Source organism: Orbicella faveolata, unplaced genomic scaffold (assembly GCF_042242905.1).
Source record: "Orbicella faveolata isolate gen_17 unplaced genomic scaffold, um_ofav_v1 contig_13, whole genome shotgun sequence".
NCBI classification, from domain to species: Eukaryota; Metazoa; Cnidaria; class Anthozoa; order Scleractinia; family Merulinidae; genus Orbicella; species Orbicella faveolata.
Window position 1 is genome coordinate 7,052,501 of NW_028301540.1, and position 23,025 is coordinate 7,075,525.

Consider the following 23,025-nt stretch of genomic DNA (forward strand, 5'->3'; position numbering starts at 1 on the left):
ATATTCTATTCGGAGCATGGCGAAACGAAGGGAATCACTGTGAAACTACTAAAGATAATTAAACATACTTTCAGGAACACAACTTACAGTAAAGCAATAATATGTCGTTTCACCAAGCAATATCAATAATTTAGATGGTATCGAAAATGGCGGAGGCTGACTCGGGTCCTTTAAGGAGTGAAGTCCTTCCAGTATTTCTCCTAGAGATGCACAACTCGGTGAATGTGTAGTAATATTACGGGGATCTTTAGATTGGGCTGCGAATACGAGACCGAGTACGAATATGATTTTCGAATCTCAAAGAAATGACGTTTCCAAGGCCCTCGCTCTTCATGTTGGTTTTAAGTAGAGAGGGCCGTTCGTGGGATGAGTAAGATGGCTATGTGACGTGAAAATGTGAAGCCTGCAAACAAGAATTGAAAAGTCGTCCTCGTACTCGACCCCGTACTGCTACTCAAATGTTAAGTCTTCTAATATTTAGGATAAAACAGCACGTTAACTACACTTACCGCAAGTCAGTAGACAGCTTGTTATACAAAGGCTTCAAAATTGCATTCGGCTTATTCCGTACTTGCCGTTGCCGTGATGGTTTGCTCAAGCTCTCTATTAAATTGTATTCGTTGCCGTTGCCGTTGTGGTTTGTTTATTAGAGAGCTTAAACACGAAGGCGCACTATATAAGGAAGTCTTCCCTGGGAAGACCAAGGCCCATTTGTGAGTCACCGTTGACGCGCGCGGGTCAAATTCAATGTTATGACGCAATTTATCATCAATAAGAGGACAGACGCATAAAAACTGACGTCAATTTGTTAAATGGGGGGCGATTTGAATACACGAAATGTAAGCTGTAGGTGAATCAAAGTGTCTTTGCTGGCTCTACTTGTCTCTATTTCAAGGAATGATTTTTTCAAGAGGGTTGTAAACTGTTATTGTTCCACTGTTCGCAATGTCTATGCAAATAATTGTTCTGCAGTTGGACCCGGCTAATTCGAACTCGGTTATTTCGAATTCCCCGTTATTTCGAACTCAAAACCATTTGCCTCAGTTTTGCTCTTCAGTTATTTATTATCGACTATTTCGAACAATTTTTCGTTTCCCCTGCGAGTTGGAAACAGCGGAGTTCAACTGTATTTGTAATGTCAAGTCCGATCCCAGTGGGTATTGTAGAATACTGTCAGAACGTGAAGCAAGTAATAACAATAACTTTATTTACTCGTACATTTACAGTTTTATATCAATAAAATCTAAAGACAAAGAAAAAAGTGTACTATATGAGTCTGGAGGCTGAAGTAACCAAGGGTTTTCTAGTCAGTCTCCAGGTGTTATGTTTCTATGGAGATTTAAGAGAAAAAAAGCTATTAAGAGAATGAGATATGTACATAAAATTGGAAAAAAGGAACATATAGAAATATTACTAATTTTCAGAATGTTGTTCAGACAGTAAATAAAGTTTCAGATGTTTCGAGAAGTTGAAGGTATTGAGATCTTTTAGACGTGTAGGGATATTGTCACAGAGAATAGTCGCTGTATAAGCAATTGTTTGTTTACCAGAATTGCTACGCACTTTAGATGTGTACATATTTCGTCTAGATGCATTTCTGGTGTAGTATCCATGTACTTCACTGGCGTATTGAAAGAAATCATGAAACAAGCTTGGTAGTAGGCCTTTGTGCCAAGAATGCGTGAATTTCAAAGGTTGTAGTCTATAAACATTATTTACTGTGAGAACATCAAATAAGTTTAGTAAGGGGAGTGCGCTTTCGGTCGCAAGCAAGCATATCTTGGGTGAATTCAAAATTAGGGGGAGGAGCTTATGTCCTTTTATAGCGCGCCTTCGTATTTAAGCAAACCACGTCACCAAACAAACGCCGGATTAATGGGAAGAACAATGGATGTGCACGTGCGTTATAAATCTTTGTAAAACAGCAAATGTAAAACAACAAATGCGAGAACTTCAGGAGGCGGAGTTGACAAGCGCCACGTTGTTGAATGGTTCAAGGTTTATTTTTGGAAAGCAAAGCATATTTGTTGCGAGGCAACACAGCTTTCGCCCAAGGAAACCAAAGGTGGATTATATTATTTTAAGTTCGAGTCACAATTTTTAGACACTGGTCAAAAAGGGGACTGTTCTTTACTTTTTTCCTACACGTGAACTGCTTACTTTGTAAATCGTTAGTTGAATATTTCATTTTGACTGAATGAAATGACCGCGATATGAACGGTCAACTTCAGGCGGTGTAAGTTTTTTCAGTTATTATTATTATTTCTTAAATTTCTATATTTAGTTTATTTATGTATTTAATTATTCTTTCAATTCACTTTTATTATATTTCAATTCACATTTTATTATATTTCTAATTTCTCATTTGATCTTTATTTTTTTTTATTTTTTTGTTATTTAGTTTTGTTACGTACACTTATTTAGTTTTTTTACACTTTACATTTCGCACTCCGCACTGCGCACTCTGCTCTCGATCCGCACTCCGCACTTTGCCCCTTTTTTTTCGGAACAGCCGTAATTTGCTCACAGTTCGTGTTAATTCCCACGAACGATGCGACTTCCAGTAAATTCTGATTGGCTCACGCTTATCTGATGGCATTGCCGACACTCCGTTAACAGATAAGGGGCGGCAGACGACTCGTCAAGGAATTGTATCAGGCCGTTCTTTCTCCCGCCGTTAAGAAAAAAAAAGAGAAAGAACGCCTGATCGCAGGTTAGCGTGCTGCGAAGCGTCTTGTGAAAAACTGATTAAACTGAGAACGGACCACTCATTCGAACGAGACAATTTAAAATTCCCGGACCAATGGAGCCTGAACTGTTTTTCAGGCAAGACTTCATGCGACCACTTCAAGCTTTCCTTGTCATGTTAATACTAGATTACTACTTGATTCAGTAGCAATTAGTAGTAGCAACTTTATTTAAAGAGTGTGTTGTTAAACAGTAGACACCGATGAGCTAGTTGCCATCTATCGGCTAGTGATCATCTTGCGAGAATCTGCGGAAGAGAAACCCAATCACGAAATGACGCACACAAACTAGAACACTGCAGAACAAGGTATTTCCAAACTTAAATTTACCACTTTATTTCTTTGACGAATGTGAGACATTGACATGCTCAAAACTGAAAAAAACAAATAAACAAACAAACATTTAAACAGTATGAATTTTCTCTCTTTATATTTCATTATGTCATTTATTGTATTCCAAACCCTCTAAAAATACAGTAGAAACCCGATTTGTTGACCGGACCCTCGACTTTCGAACCTCTCGATAACTCGAACCAAATGTCGTTTCTCTCCTCGTCCATTTACCTACAATTTCTCGAACTAACCGACTTTTCAAACCAGTTTTCTTTTTTTTTTTCGGAGGTTCGAAAAATCGGGATTGAACTGTATTGCACAAACATTTGACGAAACTAGCTAAAAGTATCGAGATATTGAAGCTCACAACATTGCTTTATACTAATAGTCAAGACTGTAGCACATTTATAACCGAAACATCTCAATGCCCATGTTTTTCCCCGTTAGCTTGGTTATCATATTTTTCTATTTCACCTAAGTCGTATTACTTTGCGGCCTATTTTGATAATCTTTCACAACTCAAAAGACTTAATTAATTCAATATTTTAAAACGTAACATCGCTTTTATCCTTCATACAACCTTACTACCAATGTGTAATAGCGTAATTACTTCGTAAACACAACAATAAGAGTTAACTATATCCTCATAAACGTTACAATAGCACGACTTCAATGTTCAATAGCAAATTTTAGCGCGAAATGTCAGCGTTAATTAGATTGTCATGGCAACGTTGTCTCGATCCAATAAACAAGTCGAAAACCTAAGATTGTGAGCTTAACATTTTGTTCATTCTATTAAAAGGTAATCAAATGGTATACTCGTTTTATTAAATCCATTTTGAAATCACTGGCTATCCTTGCAATCTGATTGGCTCTCAATGGTGCGATTTATTCACGAATCGCACTATTTTTTGCTCTAAATCGCATCTTTTTCTCAGCCATTGAGAATGGGACAGTAAAACAAAACAACAAATCAGATTTCAATATTAGTTTAAAGTAAACAATAAAATTTCAGGAAAATGAAAGGCAAAAAGCCATTGTGTGGATAATTTAGCAACTAGTATTGCCAAAACTCTGTTGTTATTGTGTGTTTTTTCCAAAAAACTTGACGAATGTAATTAATTACAGTTTCTAAATGGCGATTATCAGCTCCTTCAGGCTGAACACCAACTTTAATGGAAGTTTCCAACTTTCAGTGTCCATTTTGACGAATATTTTGGCGATTTTTCTTCAACATCTGCTCAAAATCCGTATGATACCGAGTCCAGTAAAACATAAACAAACGAAAACCACTCAACAACAAATTCAGGGCCATCTCAAGAAGGTAGATGTTTCCAGGTTTCTGGTAGTTTCAAACGAAGCAACAAAAGAACTCAACTCTGTCGCTGTGAATAAACATAGTCAAAATACGCCCCGCTCCACAAAACAGTGAATGAATGAACGTCTTACGAAGCTGGTGTTAGTCCCGCCATCTTGGAAATATCTTGAAACAAATGGCGCCGCAAGAACTTGACAAGGTCCTGAGTATTGAGTCCTTCGCCGAGGTCACAAAAAGAAACGGAGATGATAACGAGCTGGACTCCCTTAAAATCATGTCATTAAACGGTATGAAAGAAAAAAAACGTACCATCCACTGGGCATCGTGCACTCGAGGGAGTTTCACAACTCAAAAGAAATCCATCGCAGAATTACGCAGGATGCACCTTCAAATTCCTTCTCCAAAGACAATGAAAAGTCTCAGCCTCAACCACAGAAGAAAGAAAGACCTTCCATCATTGATTCAACCAACGAGAATTGAACTTTTATACCTGAAGCAGACTATTTTCGTTCTGACTTCAAAACCGCTTGTTTCTTTGTCATGCTCGGATGAGTTTTCGTCACATGACATCGTTTTGCATACTAAATGAGACGTAAAGGCGTTTCCGGTTCCGCTTTTTTTTTTTAACAAACCGGCTACTGGAACAATACACCAAAAGTCTAAAAATTAAGGCGATAAAATTGTGCGATTTCAAAATGGATCTAATAAAGTGGCAATTGAACTTCATGTCGTGCAATTTTGATCTGAAATCACGCGTATGATTTCAGACCAAATTGCACTCCACTCAGTTCAATTACCATTATAAATGAGGAAATACACTAATTGATAAAACGCGCGTGAAATTATTTCCTTATTTCACTCGTCACTATAAAAAAAGGTAACTAGCTGTATATTATATCCACAAAAAATATTGCACGACAGTCCCTTTAATGTTCAATAGCGTAATTAATTCGTTAACACCATAATAAAATTTAACTATGTTCACACAAAAGTGTATATTTACGCGAGTATGTCCAAAATGTTTATTTTACCAGACTTGACAATTATCCTTCAAAAATTGCAGAATATGGCCTAATGATTCAGTATTCAGACTCCACAGGCAAGGAAGTTGAATTGACCAAAATTAGATTTGAGCAGTATACTTTTTAAGATAACTCAACCGATTTGCCAACGAATCGCTTTTTACACCCACCGTAACTGTAATTTTGTAGAGTTTGACAACTCTCAGTATTACGATCTTACGCCAATATATACGATCTTTCCATGCAAGATGTTTATAAAGGTCTCCATGGCTAATCGTTAGCGCATTGTTTACGGATTTAAACACTGCATGATCGTGGGTGCTTACCGTTTGTCAGAATAAACCAGCTGGCATAACCATTGAATAATGGTAAGAATTATTTTTCCAAAATCAGCCAACCAACCGAACAAGATGGCGCTTCGATTTTCCGTAATTGCCAGTGTTCGGTTTTGGTTAGTGAGAGGCTGGAAACTGAAAAATTAAGCAAATGGTAAGGAGCTTTCCACAGTTCTCTTCCGAACGGTAAAAGAGGGCTACCTCTATATGTAGTCTACAATTTCCGAGCGAATGTTCCAGAAAATCACTGTTCTATTTGACGTTCAACCGAAATTCCGAATTTTTTGACTTGATGGTAAGCACCCCGTGACTCAACCACCGCCATATCGCATTTCTCATCTACATCAATAGCGCTCGCGATCGAGTGTCGACAAAACCTGTCAAAATTGACCAATCAGGGGATATACCAGGATCTGGCATACCGCGCGCAACGACCTCTCCTCTCACCAAGTCCCTCTTTTCTTTTCTCGCTCCTCCATTTTTCCGTGCTGCGCCCAACTAACTGAGCGCCTGAAAGAGGCTACAGATAACAAGGAGCTTCCGACCACGTATAGGGTTTGTAACAGTTTGTAGTCAGGGCCGTAGCTAATAACGGACAAACCGGGACACTTGCTTCGTTGTTGTTGTTTATAATCATCATTACCACCCTCTACACCTACGATGAGAATTAAACTATGCACGTCGACGTTGCCTCGATCATTTTTTTTTTTTCTATTCTGGCTACGGCCTTGTAGAAGTGTTAAAAATTGTTACTTCTCACGATTAATAATCACAATCACAATCTTTACATATACATTTTCCGTTGCACTGACTCTCTTCAGACCTCTATAGAAACACTTGCTTTCTAAGGGTGTGAGTAGGAGCTGGAACTTGAAATGAGAGTTCAACGTCAGGATATTCATTTGCTATGTCCGCAACTCGTTTGTTCACTTCCGTCAGCATGTCCAACAAATGGTGGTGACGGTGGTACGTTCGGATAACATCCACCAGTACCTAATAACATTAAAACATAACTAAATATTACTGAACAGATCTTCTTTACGCGAGAAAGCGCACACATTCTTTTTCTACTTAATGGTCGCATGATGTCTAACATGACACCTGATTCCTTGCTTGCTTGCTTCCTCCCTCCCTCCCTTCCTCCCTCCTTCCTTCACACTCCCTATCCATGCTGGATTTACTTTACTCCTTTGTCTTGCTGTGCAGCAAATCAATGATTGACTAATCTCTTGTGAGAGATCAGTGAATTGTGTTTGTTATTCCTCCCAACTCAAATACGTTTGCCGATTGGAAGACATGTCACGTAAAATGGGTAATAACTCAGTAACTACCTAAGGAAACAAATTAAACTTTCGACTCGTTTTTTCGTGCACCTTGAAACCGCGGCAAATTTGTGTGCCAGCCAGCGTCAAGCAAACGGGTGTTTCGCGATTTGTTCTCTTTTTGAGTTGAGAAATGTAACAAAACACTTCATGACTGGCCCCACGGGAAGCAGCGAGTTTTGTTTCCCCGAGACCCTCAGTGGGGGGAAAATTGACGCTTTCGAGGAAGCAAAGCTCACTGTTTCCCTTGGAGCCAGTCATGAAGTACTTATTCTCTGACAAAGAATAAATTCACTATTACTATTTTCCTCGATACCAGTCATAAAAGATTCCACTCAGGCAAAAACATATTAATACATACTTGAATAAACCAGGACCCAACTCGTTTGCTTCGCCAGGCTTTGTACCCTGGTACAGTGGCGAACGCCAGAAGGAAGTCAGCTTCTCTTGGAGAAACACCGTTTGCGAGGTCAGCATCGGGAGAGTGAATTATCTGAATGCTGTCTTCCGCAATGTTGTCGGATGTTGATGCTGAAAGCCGATTCATTCTTGGGTCGTTTCTTTGCCCCCTACATGCTTGAATAAAAAACAGTTTGGGCTTGTTTTCAAGTGTTGGGCAATTTGTCGCTGTGAACTCACACATTAAATCTTCCATTCCGGCCTTTCTGTTGTCCACGCCGTAAATGACATCCTTTTTATCACCATGCGACATAATACAAAACACAAATGCCGCATAGTTGCTGTGATCTTTTGCAGCCATTTCTTGGGCTACCTTCAGGATTTCCAGGCCACCAAGATTCTCTCTGATTACAACTATGAAGTGGAGCTCTTCGAAGAGACATGCTATCGCCTCTTCGTCTAATTTGGCGCCTTGACGTTCATCCTCGCCTAAAAAGTTGTAATTGTTTATTACAAGGCAAATTCCGAGTGGACCTTCTCCCATTTCGTATCGATCAAGTTCAGTCGCACCTGTTAGATTCAAGAAGAAAGCGACGTCAAATGTCTGTCTAAAGATCAATGTATGAGATGTTCTCTCAGTCATGTAGCCAAGTAATGAAGGGGACCTTCCAAGCTTATTAGCCAGCGAATTGAGCAAAAGAGCCTTAGGGCACTTTGTTGAGCATTTATTTTAATATCTTATTCAGCTCCGCAAATCATCTTTAAGAGGAGGCGGACGAGCTCGCGACATTAATGGCTCGTTCAACAGGATCGTTATTCTAATCTATACATATTTTTCCTTTAGCACTTTTGCCGAGCACTTTTAACATGAGCCTCTAGCTCGAGAGATTGCACAAGTACTCCCGGTGCTATCGACATCAAACAAATTACTTACTAACTTAGAGGTAACCGCACAAACAAGATCAGTGAATTTAATGTTTTGTTTAATTTGTTTCTTAATTTGTTTTTCTTGGAAAAGAAACGGAAATGAATATTTAATACTGAGCTGAATTCCATATTATTATCTGAATTTATTTCAGCTGTTTGCGTGGCCCCACAAGCGTTTGTGCTATAAACTTTGTGCTATGTGCTATGTGCTATGTGCTATGTCGAGGGTGAAGGTTATTATGAGCTGTGAATGTTGATGGGACGTTCTCTGGTGTCTGTTGTCGCACTTGTTCTCATAACAGTACTCAAACTCACACTTAATTTTCTTCTCTTGCTCCCGTATTTCCTCCTCGAGCTTTATCTTTATCTGTTCAAGCTCTCTCATTTTCTGTTCAGACTCTGAGGGGAAAGAAACGTAGTCGCTCTCTTATGCAAATGTACAACAATATTTCTAGCAAACGTAATCCCGCGTTTACGTTTTGGTTGAAAATTAACACGCTACTAAAATCTAATATCTCATATCTCATTTGATTTGTAAAGCGATTGTAACTACTCCTTACATAGTACAACTTAAACTTGTGAATGTTACTTCTAAGTTTGTTCTTTACACTACATTGTTACTTCACACTCACGCTCTTGTTTGGTCCTTTCTTGCTTCATTTCCATTTCAAGCTCCTTGTTTCTCTGCTCAAATTTCATTTGACACTCTGAAAGAAAAAAAAAACACAAATGGCATTGAGAGTATACGTAATACTGTCAAAACCTCACACGGTCTCACACCCTCGGCTATAGTCTCTTTCTGTCAAAGACCAAATATCCCCATTTGCAACCATTTAAAGTGGAACAGGGGGTCCATCTCGGAACATACATGGTGCCCATATTATCTTAACTCTCTTCATTAGATTGTTGGGAGTGGATTATTCTCGGTTAAGACAAAAACTGAGAATTTCAGTCCTAATAGGCCCTTTGCAGCTGGGGTCACGTGACCACATTTTTTCTCAAAAAAATTTCTATTATGGGCTATAACTTAAAGAATGCCAGAAATGGAAAGAGCATATTGAAAATACCAAAATGGCCAAGTTTGAGGCCCCCGTCTATAAAGAATGAGATTTTACGACGGTCTGAATTTTTAAAAAATAAGAAGATTTGTATGTTATGTTATTGTATGGAAAAAGTTGTTGGAGAGCAAGGCCTTGCTCTCCAGCAACAATTTCCATACAAATCCTCTAAATTTTCTGAAACTTCAAACTGTCGTATAAACTTACTCTTTAATGCAAGGGACCTCAAACTCGGCCATTCTAGTATTTTTAATATGCTCTTTCCATTTCTGGCATTCTTTAAGTTATAGCCCATAATAGAAATTTTTAAAAGAAAAAATGTGGTCACGTGACCCCAGCTGCAAAGGGCCTATTAACACTGGACCAGCGGCAAAACTGTTGTCATGGCAACAGCACAACGGGTATCAGTTTGTTTCTGTTGTGATGCACAACACCAACAATAACCGCAAGATGAATTCAATAATAACTACATATTCTATGAAGATCTGTCCAAAGCAAAAAAGGAGTTAGCTAAGAGAGCATAATTATTTTACAACTTTACCTGTAAACCGGTGAGCTGTTCTTATAAGTTCTCTCCCCTGCAACGTTATTTTCCCTTTCAGTTCAGCGCATTGTCGCTGGAGTTCAGCATTTTCCTCCTGAAGAAGCTCAAATTTCAATTTCCATTGACATCCTGATGGAAGGAAACGTTCGCATTGTTTTGTTTTGTTTTGTTTTGTTTTGTTTTGTTTTGTTTTTGTTTTTGTTTCTGTTTTTGTTTTGTTTTTGTTTTGTTTTTTGTTTTTTTCTATTTTGTTGTTTTGTGATTCCGATGAATAAATTTTTTAAAAAATATCTCTCTGTCTTCCAGGTACTTCAGTATTCAGAATTGGAACTGTATGCAAAGGGCTTCTTGGCTGCTATTGATAACAAACTCTAGCCACTGCTGGGCCTCGAGCAACTTTTACGGTTCTCTCGTGCTCTCCAAACTTCCCGCGTGCATCCATAACTCGATATACACACGCTAAGCATGAAACAATTCTTAAATATAGCGTCAATAAAGTATTTCTTTACAAGTTTTGAAAGGGATTAAATAATTGATTTATACCTTTCTTTTTTGCCCCGTTTGGGAGAATGATGTCTGAGAAATTTACTGGAGCTTATTATTTTAACCAACTTCACTTTGAATGTATAAAATTCATAAATTTGTACAGTTGGTCATTTCAAAAGAAATGTGAGCTTTAAAATGTAACTCAATACTTATAACTGTTACATTACCTGACTGTTCCTCTTCTGATTCTGAAAGAAATACGAGGGATTGAAATGAATATAATATTGGTTTAAAATGGGCGCGTATTTCAATATCAACCGTATTTGTTGGCTGCGCCTCGCTAGTCCACAACATTTTGACCACTGTGATGACGTATATCGTTGTCGATAAGAGTACAGACAACGCTAAACCACATTATTCGATTTTTTTTTTTTTTACCACAACATCAACGTTAAAGAAAATGACCAGAGCCTGACCAAAGGCGTGACACATTGACGCGAGCGATATAGCAGCGTTGTCTGGACTCTAATCGACAACGGCAAATTAGCCAATCAGATTGTGAGGTTAGTAGCAATAATTATTGTGGTAAAATGTTAGTTTAACAGGGTCAGGGCAGTCTTTGTCTTACCATAGACATCATTTATTACATCTACCTGAAGGAACTAATTGATTCTACGGAATACAGCAATTGTAGGATATGCTTTCCTCAATATGTTGCTTTTGTGAGACTTGAGAGCAAAATTCTAGTCCGGTATATCACCTCAAAGTTTAGCGTATCCCCACTAATAGTATATCAATGTGTAGTGGGATTTATCCAGAGATAATGCCTGAGTCTTATTTGTATTTACTTTCCGGTTTCTGCTGAACCAGTGGGTCAATTTCTTAATGTCTTGATTCAAGTGATACGTCAAACACAAGAAACCGGTTTTCCTTTCTACCACATTTCCAAACACCGAGAAGAGAATCAGAATCTGTTACCGTAGGAATATCTTACATAATGGTTGTTTAGCTGTATCAATCTACTGGCGTACGCATACAACAAAAAATGCTCCACCAGATTGAAAAGAACTCCCTTACCTGCTATGCTGAATGTTCGGGAGCACATTGATTGAGAGTCATCAGAGCTGCTGGTCCTTCTTTCACTGGTTGCCACTTTCTTCAGTATAACTCCGTCACTACCACTGCTACTTGCACCTATACCTCTTTCTGTACCTCTACCCTTTGGTGGAGGTAGAGGAAAGTTGGTGGGGGATGGGGTAGGGAAGGGGGGAGAGGAAACTACGGATGAAAAAGGAAGAGATGCTCTTCCTGAGGGAGGAGTGGGTGAAAGCTCGCCACAGGATACAGGAGGTGTTGTTAGACCTCCACCCAACGTTGCTGGGGATAGAGGGGGTGGTGATAAACCTCTTGGTTGGCTGCTGGCTGGAGAAGGTATTGCTGAAAAGAAAATTTAACACGATTATTCACGATTATTCTAATTGGTTTCACAATCGTGGTCGTATGTTGACTTCTTTGGTCGGAATTTGTTTCGCCCAGAAAGGTGAAACACTCTTTCGAGCATACATGTGAGTAAGACATTGTCCGAGGACAGATCTGTGTTCTCAAAAACACGCTCAAATATTACTGTCACTCTTGTTCATTACCGACCGCAAATTCGCCATGAGCAAATTAGAAGTCCTACTGTCCTGATGTCCTGCGATATGTACAGCCCCCAAAATGAACCCGAACCCTAAAATGATCCCCCAATCGACCCCGAATTAATCACGCCCACGAAATTATCGTCATTAGATTATTTTTTATCTTGTGGATCCGGAAATGATCCCCGACGAATTTAAGGAATGGCGAGGACCGTGGATCGGTCAGTGATAAGAGAAACTAACTCCATTTTGGCCCATGTAGAAGACTGATTTACGGCATCGATAGAAACAACTAAAAGAAAATAAAGTAAAACTAAAAAGAGAAAAAGATTTTATTTCAAACCAAGTTAAATTTGTAGCTGTGTTCTTCAGGAAGCTAATATGTGGTTATAAAAGTGACCTTGTATTACATAGTCTTATAACAGGGACGACTTCTTTTATTAGGTATGTATAGCTGATATTGCTACGATAATTTATCATGGTCACTTGGCTGAATTTGAGTACGGTAAATCCCTAATCGCACTTTTTTGGGAGGCATATCATGGCTCGCTTAGTCTCGCCATAGTCATTTTGGCGAGACAAACCATGTGTCGACCAAACGTACCTCATATGCCACTGAAGTGTACCAATTGCAAAGAGGAACGATTAAGTTTAAGGATCAAACATGCCATCCATAAATTAATAACGCATGAAAGTTACTTTTAAAGACAGTTCCCTGATATTTACCATTAGGTACTGGAGGGTCGCCTTCTAACTCCCGGATAACATTATTAACGCCACCTCTTTTCCGCACAAAGCAATAAAGGAAGTCTAGTGTTCCCTTCGTCAGCATTTGGTCTTCTGTCACGTCAACGAGGTCAAATAACCTCTTCCAATTGTTCCAATTGTCCTCCATATCTGCAAAAAGTGTTGATTTAGTATCAGACTAGTCAAGGCGAAGTGCTTTATAGAAGGCACATGGAATAAGCCCCTGAAGGGAACTCCCATATAAAAAGGACGGGGGTGCTCGTCGGAAATTTTGAAAAGACCCCCTAAGAGGTACCAAGATCCTGTTTTGTGGGCGTGGCTTGAACTTTTTTTCACCCCTAAGAGGTACCAGTTCTAAAACAACGTATTAACTGACGCTTTCATAATTTTTAACAGCGACTCGTCTCCCGGAAATAGAAATATCTTCTTTTTCGCAGTTTTCTACTCGAGACGAGACAGCTACTCGTACGATCGTAGGCTAGTCTGTGCGCTGCCCTAAATATGCTACTGGGGACGCATCTTTTTGTCCCGTCACGAATAACGAGCGGTGAGCCACAAAAAAACAGGACCCTTAATGATAGCATGAAAAGCTTATGTGTTTCCATGTATCGTGCCATGTATTTATTTTGTCCTTTAATTAAATACAGTTCTGAGAAACCAGGTTTAACAAAGGGATGGGACTTCCCAGGGAAGTCCACAGACGTTTAATATTTTTGCGTCCGTCTCGCAAAGAAAAATAACTCGTAACAAAAAAAAAGAAACCATGGTTCGCCTGAAAAATCTAACTGTTACACGCAGAGCATCCTGCTACGATCTCAGGAGATTGCTTTGGTTAATTTTCCTGAAATTATAAAAATAGCCGGAAAGATGACCGATTTCCGTAAAACGTAAAAGTACAAAATGTGAGAAACAAACAAATAAACAATTAAGCAATCGAACAAATGTCATTGTCAAAGTTAAACTGGCAGTCCATGTTTTAAAAACCCAAGCTATGTTTTAACAATCCAATCCAATCTTTATTTTACAATATAGCGGCCGGAAGTCAATGAAAACATCCGCAATGAACTTCTTTTATTTTTGAAAGCGATCAGTTCACCATCATGAATCAATAAACCTTCACATAAAATATGATTCTCCTCCTAATACGTTAAGTGATCAGACTGGTAGAAATCAAGGACTAGTGAGTGATCATTACTCTTTTCATGGTTCGTGACAACCTTCTCAAGTCAATCTGTGAGAAATGCCCAATGTTCACCGAAGACACCGAAGAATGCTACCGAGCCGAAGTTTTACAAAAAATATAAGTATTTGGAGGTCGTATAGCTGATAAATATAAAAGCTCAGAAGGTCCTAAGATTTCTCATTTTAGACCTTAATGATGTCACCTGAAAACATAGAAATTTGAAAACACAAACATGAAAAGAATTCAAATGACCGACCCCTGGGTCATAGGAAAAACCCCATTAAAATTAGAAGAGATTGTTTTCCTCGATGATTTCTATTTCGTTTGATAATATTTGTTCTGTAAGCTCTAAGAAGATTGCTTGAATAAATCACTGTACGTAAACTGAATTGTTTCCGCCATGTTTCTTGCTGATTGTTTACGAGCGGGTGAAATCCTTTTTTAAAAGTCGAATTTTCCAACATGATTTTTGACATGTTTCAGCATTTGCTTTTGCCTCAAACGTCACGAAACGCTGCCAGCGAAGAATTCTGATATTGCAAGTCATTCTGGTATTCTAATAAGACAGCCAAACAAAAACAGCATAAGCCATATGTTCGATGCAAACGATAAATATGTGCGTCATTCCACAATGCCTGCAAGCTGGCTCCAAAGCCATCAATACATTCTAAATCGGAAATGTCATACGTTATGTTCTGTGATTCGAATATCATCCAACAAAATAAACAAGAGCCGTAGATGTCGCGAAACGAGTACAGAAGCAGTTGCAACACTTCAAACGCTGTTAAATTCATGAGACAATGCAATGTAAGATCAACTCTTCAATTAACTGTGCGAGAAGGACTTCGACCTGCCATGTTACAACGCTTGCCGCAAACGTAAAACAAAGATCTCAACGGTAGAAAATACTTACAGTTAGAGAAGTCACTCGCGCGTCCCCTCATAGCTCAGATCAAAACCGCAAAAACTTAAATGCGAGAGGCAGTATAGAAGAATCAGAAGAATCACACGTGCGTATAGAAATATATGACGAACACCACCTCTGCTGAAAAGAGGTGATATTTTGGGATAAATGTATAAATGTAATGGGCAGGTTGAGACAAATGAATTGAAAGTCGCACACTACACTAGCTTGTGACTTCTGGAATGAGGAATAATTCTCTGCTTGAAAAAGCAAATATGCGAATAATTCGTACGGACTCAAGAGTCCAGAATTCCGGCCAAGGCTGGTAGAATTTCTAGTACTCATTCGAGCCAAGTCAAACAATGCATTCCATCTTGTGTACAGGTTGGAAGAAATTCTTTTCGCAACTTTTCAACTTTTCAAGTTTTAGTTTCGTATTAGTCAATCCGTGAGATTGTGTGACATTTGCGTGTATATTTTAAATGCCGCCAGGTTAGTCGTCCGTGTAAGATCAGTTATCATGCAGAGATCTGCAGACTGAGGAAATTTATCGCCACAGGATACGGGAGGTGCTGGTAGGGCACCACCCAACCCTGCTGGGGGTAGAGGGGGTGGTGATAAACCTCTTGGACGGCCGCTGGCTGGAGAAGGTATTGCTAAAAAGAAAATTTAACACGATTATTCACGATTATTCTAATTGGTTTCACAATCCCGGTCGTGTGTTGACTTCTTTGGTCGGAATTTGTTATGCCCAGAAAGGTCAAGCACCCTTTTCAGCATACATGTCGGTAAGACCTTGTCTGAAGACAGATCTGTGTTCTCAAAAACACGCTCAAATATTACTGTCAGTTTTGTTCATTACCGCCCCCAAATTCGCCATCAGCAAATTAGAAGTCCTACTGTCCTGATGTCTTCCGATATGTACAGCCGCCAAAATGAGCCCCAACTCTGAAATGATTTCCAAATCGACCCCGAATTAATCACGACCACGAAATTATCGTCATTAGATTATTTTTCATCTTGTGGACCCCGAAATGATCCTCGACGTATTTAAGGAATGGCGAGGACCGTGGATCGCTCAGTGATAAGGGAAACTAAATCCATTTTGGCCCATGTAAAAGATTGATCTACGACATCGATAGGAACAGCTAAAAGAAATTAAAGTAAAACTAAAAATAAAAAAAGATTTTATTTCAGACCAAGTTATATTTGTAGTGGTGCTTTTTAGCAAGCTAATATGAGTTGTTATAAAAGTGACCCTGCATTACATAGCCTTAAAACAGGGACGACTTCTTTTATTAGGTATGTATAGCTGATATTGCTACGATATCGTCGTCACTTGGCTGAATTTGGGTACGGTAAATCCTTAATCGTACCTTCTTGGTACTCTTCGGCGGCATATTATGGCTCGTTTGGTCTCGCAATGGGTATTTTGGCGAGTCGCAGTCTCTCGCCAAAACATGAACCATGTGTCGACCAAACGCGCCTGATATGCCACTGAAGTGTACCAATTGCAAAGAGGTACGATTAGGTTTAAGGATCAAACATGCCATCCATAAATCAATAACGCATGAAAGCTACTTTTTAAAACAGTTCCCTGATATTTACCATTAGGTACTGGAGGGTCGCCTTCTAACTCCCGGATAACATTATTAACGCCACCTCTTTTCCGCACAAAGCAATAAAGGAAGTCTAGTGTTCCCTTCGTCAGCATTTGGTCTTCTGTCACGTCAACGAGGTCAAATAACCTCTTCCAATTGTTCCAATTGTCCTCCATATCTGCAAAAAATGTTGATTTAGTACCAGACTAGTCAAGGCGAAGTGCTTTATAGAAGGCACATGGAATAAGCCCCTGAAGGGAACTCCCATATAAAAAGGACGGGGGTGCTCGTCGGAAATTTTGAAAAGACCCCCTAAGAGGTACCAAGATCCTGTTTTGTGGGCGTGGCTTGAACTTTTTTTCACCCCTAAGAGGTACCAGTTCTAAAACAACGCATTAACTGACGCTTTCATAATTTTTAACAGTGACTCGTCTCCCGAATATAGAAATATTAGCATGGCCACTCCAAAACGTGCTCTCTTCATCGGGGCAATATTCTTCCTTGTTACTGCTAGAATTAACGTCTCTCTATTACCAGTTCATAGCACTACAAGCTGCCCTTCATCTGCCACTGATTTTTTTGGAATTTCGCCGGAGAAGAACAGCTTTAAGTCCAATTCCTATTTCACCCGACAATCAACAACAATATGGCGGACCAAACGCTTGCTTGTGATAGCAAACGTACAGAACTAATGGGTGATATCTCTGACATTTCAACCACCGGTTTTCATCAGCTTTGGTTGAAAATACAGGTCAGGAATTTAAAGTCAATTATTATTTGCACTGTCTATAGACCTCCGGATACACCGCTAACCTGTTGGGAGAACGATTTAACAACAACTTTGATTTATGCGTTATCACTGGACAAGCCTGTGTACATAATGGGGGACTTAAACTGTAATCTTCTCAGCACCGATTGTAGAGAATCGAAATCTTTAACCAGTTTTTACGAGTCGTTTAACTTATCGTAATTAATTGCTGCTCCTACTAGAGTGACCGAATCGTCGCGGTCTCTTTTAGATGTTATTCTCGCTTCGCAAACCAAACAAGTTGTCAAGGCTGGTGTCATGGACAGCTTTATTAGTGACCACGACATGGTCTTTGCCGTCCTACATCTGAAAGTATCCCGACCTAAGACCACATATATTACAACTAGGAGTTTAAAAAACTACAATCCAGACGCTTTTCAGTTTGATATGTCCGGTGCACCCTGGTCTGTTGTGGAAGTATTTGACGACGTTGATGACAAATTACACGCATTTGATCTGTTGTTCAATGAAATTCTCGATCATCACGCTCCGATTAGATCAATTAAAGTTCGTGGAAAACCAAATCCCTGCATAACGGAGGAGATACGTGAACTTATGAAATCTAGGAATGTCTGGCGCAAAACAGCTCGTAGAACTAATGATCCACATGCCTGGTCTACCTATAAAAGCCTTAAACACCAAGTCAGGAAGTCAATCAGAGCAGCGGAGAGTGAATTCATCAAAGATCAGATTCAAAACAACCTACGGAACACAAATTGTATTTGGAAGGCAATCCGGCTATGCATCCCTAAAAGATCAGTCTCCCCTAAAGTTTACAGCAAAGAGGACAAGATCGTGGCGGATACTTTCAATAATTTTTTGCGTCTGTTGGAAAATCAACCAATTCCAAAATAAAATCTTTGGCTGAAGAGAACAACTTCGACTTGAATAACAGCATCTTTACTCCCAGAATTTTTCCGACATCTGAGCAATTTACATTTCATTCTGTTGAATGTAAACAAGTCGAGGACATTATAAATGCAATGCCTTCTAACAAGGCTCCTGGGATTGATAAAGTGCCAACTCGAGTCATTAAAGACTGCCTGCCGATTATACTCCCTTTTGTTACATCAATCATCAATGCTTCTCTTTCATCTTCAACATTCCCAGGGGTCTGGAAAACAGCCGAAATCACACCTATTCCCAAACAAGGCAATCACGAACTTCCTAACAATAATAGACCAATTTCGCTACTACCTGTGTTGTCAAAGGTCTGTGAAAGAGTCGCTTATAATCAGTTTGTCACCTATTTGACAACAAAGAAGAGGCTGACGACAAAACAAAATGGAAGCAAAAAATGGCACTCTACTGAAACATCATTACTTCGCACGACTGATGCATTTCTTAAAGGAATAGATAAAAAGAAATTAACTGCCTGTGTTCTCCTAGATATGAGCAAAGCGTTTGATAGTGTCGACCACCAAATACTGTTACGAAAACTACAAGACGTTGGCGCCTCAACTAGTGTGCTACAATGGTTTAACAGCTATCTCACAAATAGATACCAAGTTGTACGAATTCACTCCACTGTTTCCAATCCAATACCAATTGAATATGGAGTACCTCAGGGTAGCATCCTGGGCCCCTTATTATTTAGTATATACGTTAATGATCTACCGGAAGCTCCACGGAATTGCTCTACTGAATGTTATGTAGATGATACAAAATTGTTTGTTTCTTTTCATTCACAAGACACCCAACGGATTGTTGAGGAGATGAACGAAGACCTCCTCGGTGTGCGCAACTGGTGCTTCAGAAATCGGCTATTACTAAATCCAGACAAGACGAAATTAATTGTTTTCGGGAGCCGACAGATGACTTCGAAGCTCCATGATTTTCGTTTGTCTTTGTTGGGAAAAGACATCTCCCCGGTACAATCAGCCAAAGATCTCGGCGTGATTTTGGATTCGAACTTGACATTTGATGATCATATTAAGACCACGGTATCGGAATGTATCGCACGCCTCGCGCAAATTGGCCGTGTCAAACATTGTCTTGACAGAACGTCGTTGTTAACCGTGATAAATGCCTTGGTTTTCAGTAAGTTATACTACTGCTCGAACGTCTGGGCAAATACCACAAAGAAAAATATAAGGAAATTACAGGCTGTGCAGAACTACGCATGTCGAATCGTTAGTGGTGCGAGAAAGTACGATCATGTAACTCCCCACTTAAAAAGTTTGTCTTGGTTACCCGTTAAGGACCAACTATACTACCGCCAAGCTACCATGGCTTTTAAATGCATTTCCGGACACGCCCCCAAATATCTGACGTCACAATTCATTACCCGCGAGCAAGTTACCAAGCGTACAACTAGGAGTGGCCAAAAGCTTGATATACCTTTTTTTAAAACAGCTTCAGGACAAAGAACATTTTATTACAGAACTATTGGACTTTGGAACAATTTAGACCTCTTTTTAAAATCAAGCTGTTCAGTTCAAGTTTTTAAACGTATCTTAAAGAATAAGCTTTTAGATAATTTTGTAAATACTCCCTAAACTTCATTTATTTTTAGTATTTTTCGCGACTACAAAGTTTAGATAATGTTGTAAATGTTTTTTCAATTTGATTAATTTTGATTGTGTAGTTATTAGTAACTTAGTAATTTAAGTAATTGTTCCTGAAAAGCCCCATTGGGGAGGTAACAATAAAGTATGTATGTATGTAAATATCTTCTTTTTCGCAGTTTTCTACTCGAGACGAGACAGCTACTCGTACGATCGTAGGCTAGTCTGTGCGCTGCCCTAAATATGCTAAGACGCATCTTTTTTCCCGTCACGAATAACGAGCGGTGAGCCACAAAAAAACAGGACCCTTAATGATAGCATGAAAAGCTTATGCGTTTCCATGTATTGTGCCATGTATTTATTTTGTCCTTTAATTAAATACAGTTTTGAGAAAGCAGGTTTAACAAAGGGATGGGACTTCCCAGGGAAGTCCACAGACGTTTAATATTTTTGCGTCCGTCTCGCAAAGAAAAATAACTCGTAACAAAAAAAAAACATGGTTCGCCTGAAAAATCTAACTAATACACGCAGAGCATCCTGCTACGATCACAGGAGATTGTTTTAGTTAATTTTCCTGAAATTATAAAAATAGCTGGAAAGATGACCGATTTCCGTAAAACGTGAAAGTACAAAATGTGAGAAACAAACAAATAAACACTTAAGCAATCGAACAAATGTCATTGTCAAAGTTAGACTGGCAGTCCATGTTTTAAAAATCCAAGCTATGTTTTAACAATCCAATCCAATCTTTATTTTACACTGTAGCGGCCGGAAGTCAATGAAAACATCCGAAATGAACTTCTTTTATTTTTGAAAGCGATCAGTTCACCATCATGAATCAATAAACCTTCACATAAAATATGATTCTCCTCCTAATACGTTAAGTGATCAGACTGGTAGAAACCAAGGACTAGTGAGTGATCATTACTCTTTTCATGGTTCGTGACAGCCTTCTCAAGTCAATCTGTGAGAAATGCCAGTAGTATAAGGGGGATTAGCTAAATACCGTTTTGCATCAGGGGGGCTTATTGACCCGTTTGGCAGTGCCACACCCCACACCCAAATCCAACCAAAAAGCCGAACCAAGCCCCCCACCACCAACATAACGAGCACCACCCACACCAGGGCAACAAATATCCCAACCAGCGTAACAAAAAAAGGGTAATTCGCATGAAGGTTGCAGTGTGTTGGTGCGGGTGGTTGATGGTGGGTGTGGTGAGAGTTCTGGTGGGTTGGTGGGTGTGGGGTGTGGCCCTGCCAAACGGGTCAATGCGCCCCCCTGATTGAAACAGTATTTAGCTAATCCCCCTTATACTACTGGGGCGGGGCATGAAAAGCCTCGCAGCGGAAAGCAGGCGCAGCATAAAGGGGGCGCAGCGGAAAGCAGAAAGAAAAGAAGCAAAAAGGGAGGCGAAAGGGAAACAGAGGGGCAAGGGCAGCGCGAAACAAAGGGGGGCGGGCATCGGGCGGCAACCATCGGCGGGCGGAGCGCGCAGTTAGACAAAAGCGGTGTCTGAAGTATCGAAGCCGATGGCATCGAACGTCCAAGAAAGCTTGGAACGAAAGCTGGCGAAAATGGACCGGGAGGTATTGCGTTATTTCGACGAACTTCTTGCAGAAAGCGCGCCAGCTGCGCAAAGGGTAGTCCAGAACGTGCTGGACGAGCCAATCCCAGAAGAAACGCAGGCGCGCCTGAAAGAAAAACCGCTTCGTCCGAAACCCTTCCAGCCAAGAGCACCACCGCGCCAAAGAAAGCGAAGAGGAGCGGAAGCGCTTCTGAGGGAGTACGACCCTTTGCAAGCGCAGGCAGTTCGAACAGTGGCGGATTACCAGAGGGAAATCCAGGACCTGTACGACGACACAGAGAAAGAGGGGGAAGAAGAGGCGACGGGGCGGCGTACCATAAGATGGCGTTTTATCATGCGCCTGGGGAAAAACCTGACAGCGGAGATAATGGCCAAGATACGGGCGAAAGTGAGCACATCATTCTATCTGCGGCATGTATTCGGGTTCCAGCTGCGGCACATAGAAGACGGAACGGTAATCGTATTTTATTCAAACCCGAAGGGCTCGCAGTGGTTCAACAAGTATGAAGAAGCGGAAAAGTGGCTGAACACGCGAGAAGAAGAGCGCCTGAACAAAGAAAAAGTTCCAGTGCCAAACACGAAATGGGTATTCGAAGCATTTTTCAACGTAGACGTGAAAGTTGTTGTGGACAGGCAGCCGTTGGTGGGAACAGGGCCCCTACCAGACTGGCTGCGGAACCTTGCGCATACCCGGCAAATGGTATCTTTGGACGTGTACAGAGACAACCTGTGTCTATGGAGGTGCCTGGCAGTGCATCAAGGGGCGCGGACAGACCGATGCACAAGAGAAGCGAAAGCCCTTGCGAAGAGTTTCTACGAACTCAAGAGGATTCCAGCGAATTTCAGAAAAACGTCCCTGGACGAGCTTGACAAAGTAGAAAGGCATCTGAATGCGGGCAAGCCCGTGAAAGAGTGGCAAGGCTTTCGAGTCTACGAGCCAGAACGTTTGGAAGACGGACAAGTGGTCTGCCACTTGAGAACAAACTCACCCCCGAGACTAAAAAACATCGTGACGATAGGTGTCTACGAAGGGCACGCTTTTCTGATAAAAGACATCGTAAAGCTCGCGAAAACTTTGGCATGCACGCACTGCGGCCAGAGATTCACGCAAGCGTGTCACCTGCAACGTCACCACGAAACGTGCAGTGGGGGAGAAACGGTGATCTGGTGCCCGGGAGCGAAAGTAGAAGCGCCGCAGACGGCCTACGAGAAAGCGATGTACCAGAGGGGCCGAGTATCGAAACAAGCGGTGCTGTGGCTGGAGCGGGAAGCAAAGCGCCGGGGAATCCACATCCACCACGCAATGTGCGAGCACGGAGGCGAGAGATGGTTGGAGAGAGACCCCGAGGGCGGAAAAATGAAAGCGTCGCCTGTGGACGGCTACCTCCCCGAAACGAAGACGGTATTCCAGTACCACGGATGTTCATACCACGGATGCCGAAGATGTTTCCCAGACCGCGAGCAGGACCCGGAAGGTGGCGAAAAAACTGCCGAACAGCGGTACAAAGAGACCGCGAACAGAACAGCTTTTCTGCGGAACAGAGGCTACAAAGTAATCGAG

At 40.6% G+C, this 23,025-nt stretch overlaps 1 protein-coding gene across 1 annotated transcript; it reads right to left on the reverse strand.

The window, feature by feature from the left end:
- Positions 1-4,219: 4,219 nt before the first annotated feature.
- LOC149114789 (uncharacterized) lies at positions 4,220-13,024 on the reverse strand. Its single transcript, XM_089284338.1, has 8 exons — positions 12,855-13,024; positions 11,569-11,928; positions 10,719-10,739; positions 10,003-10,134; positions 9,036-9,110; positions 8,719-8,802; positions 7,439-8,046; positions 4,220-6,748 (listed from the first exon to the last, which is right to left on the reverse strand). The coding sequence occupies exons 1-8, from the start codon at positions 13,021-13,023 to the stop codon at positions 6,581-6,583; spliced, it is 1,617 nt and encodes a 538-aa protein (XP_089140464.1). The 5' UTR covers position 13,024; the 3' UTR covers positions 4,220-6,580.
- Between the last annotated feature and the right edge of the window lie 10,001 nt (positions 13,025-23,025).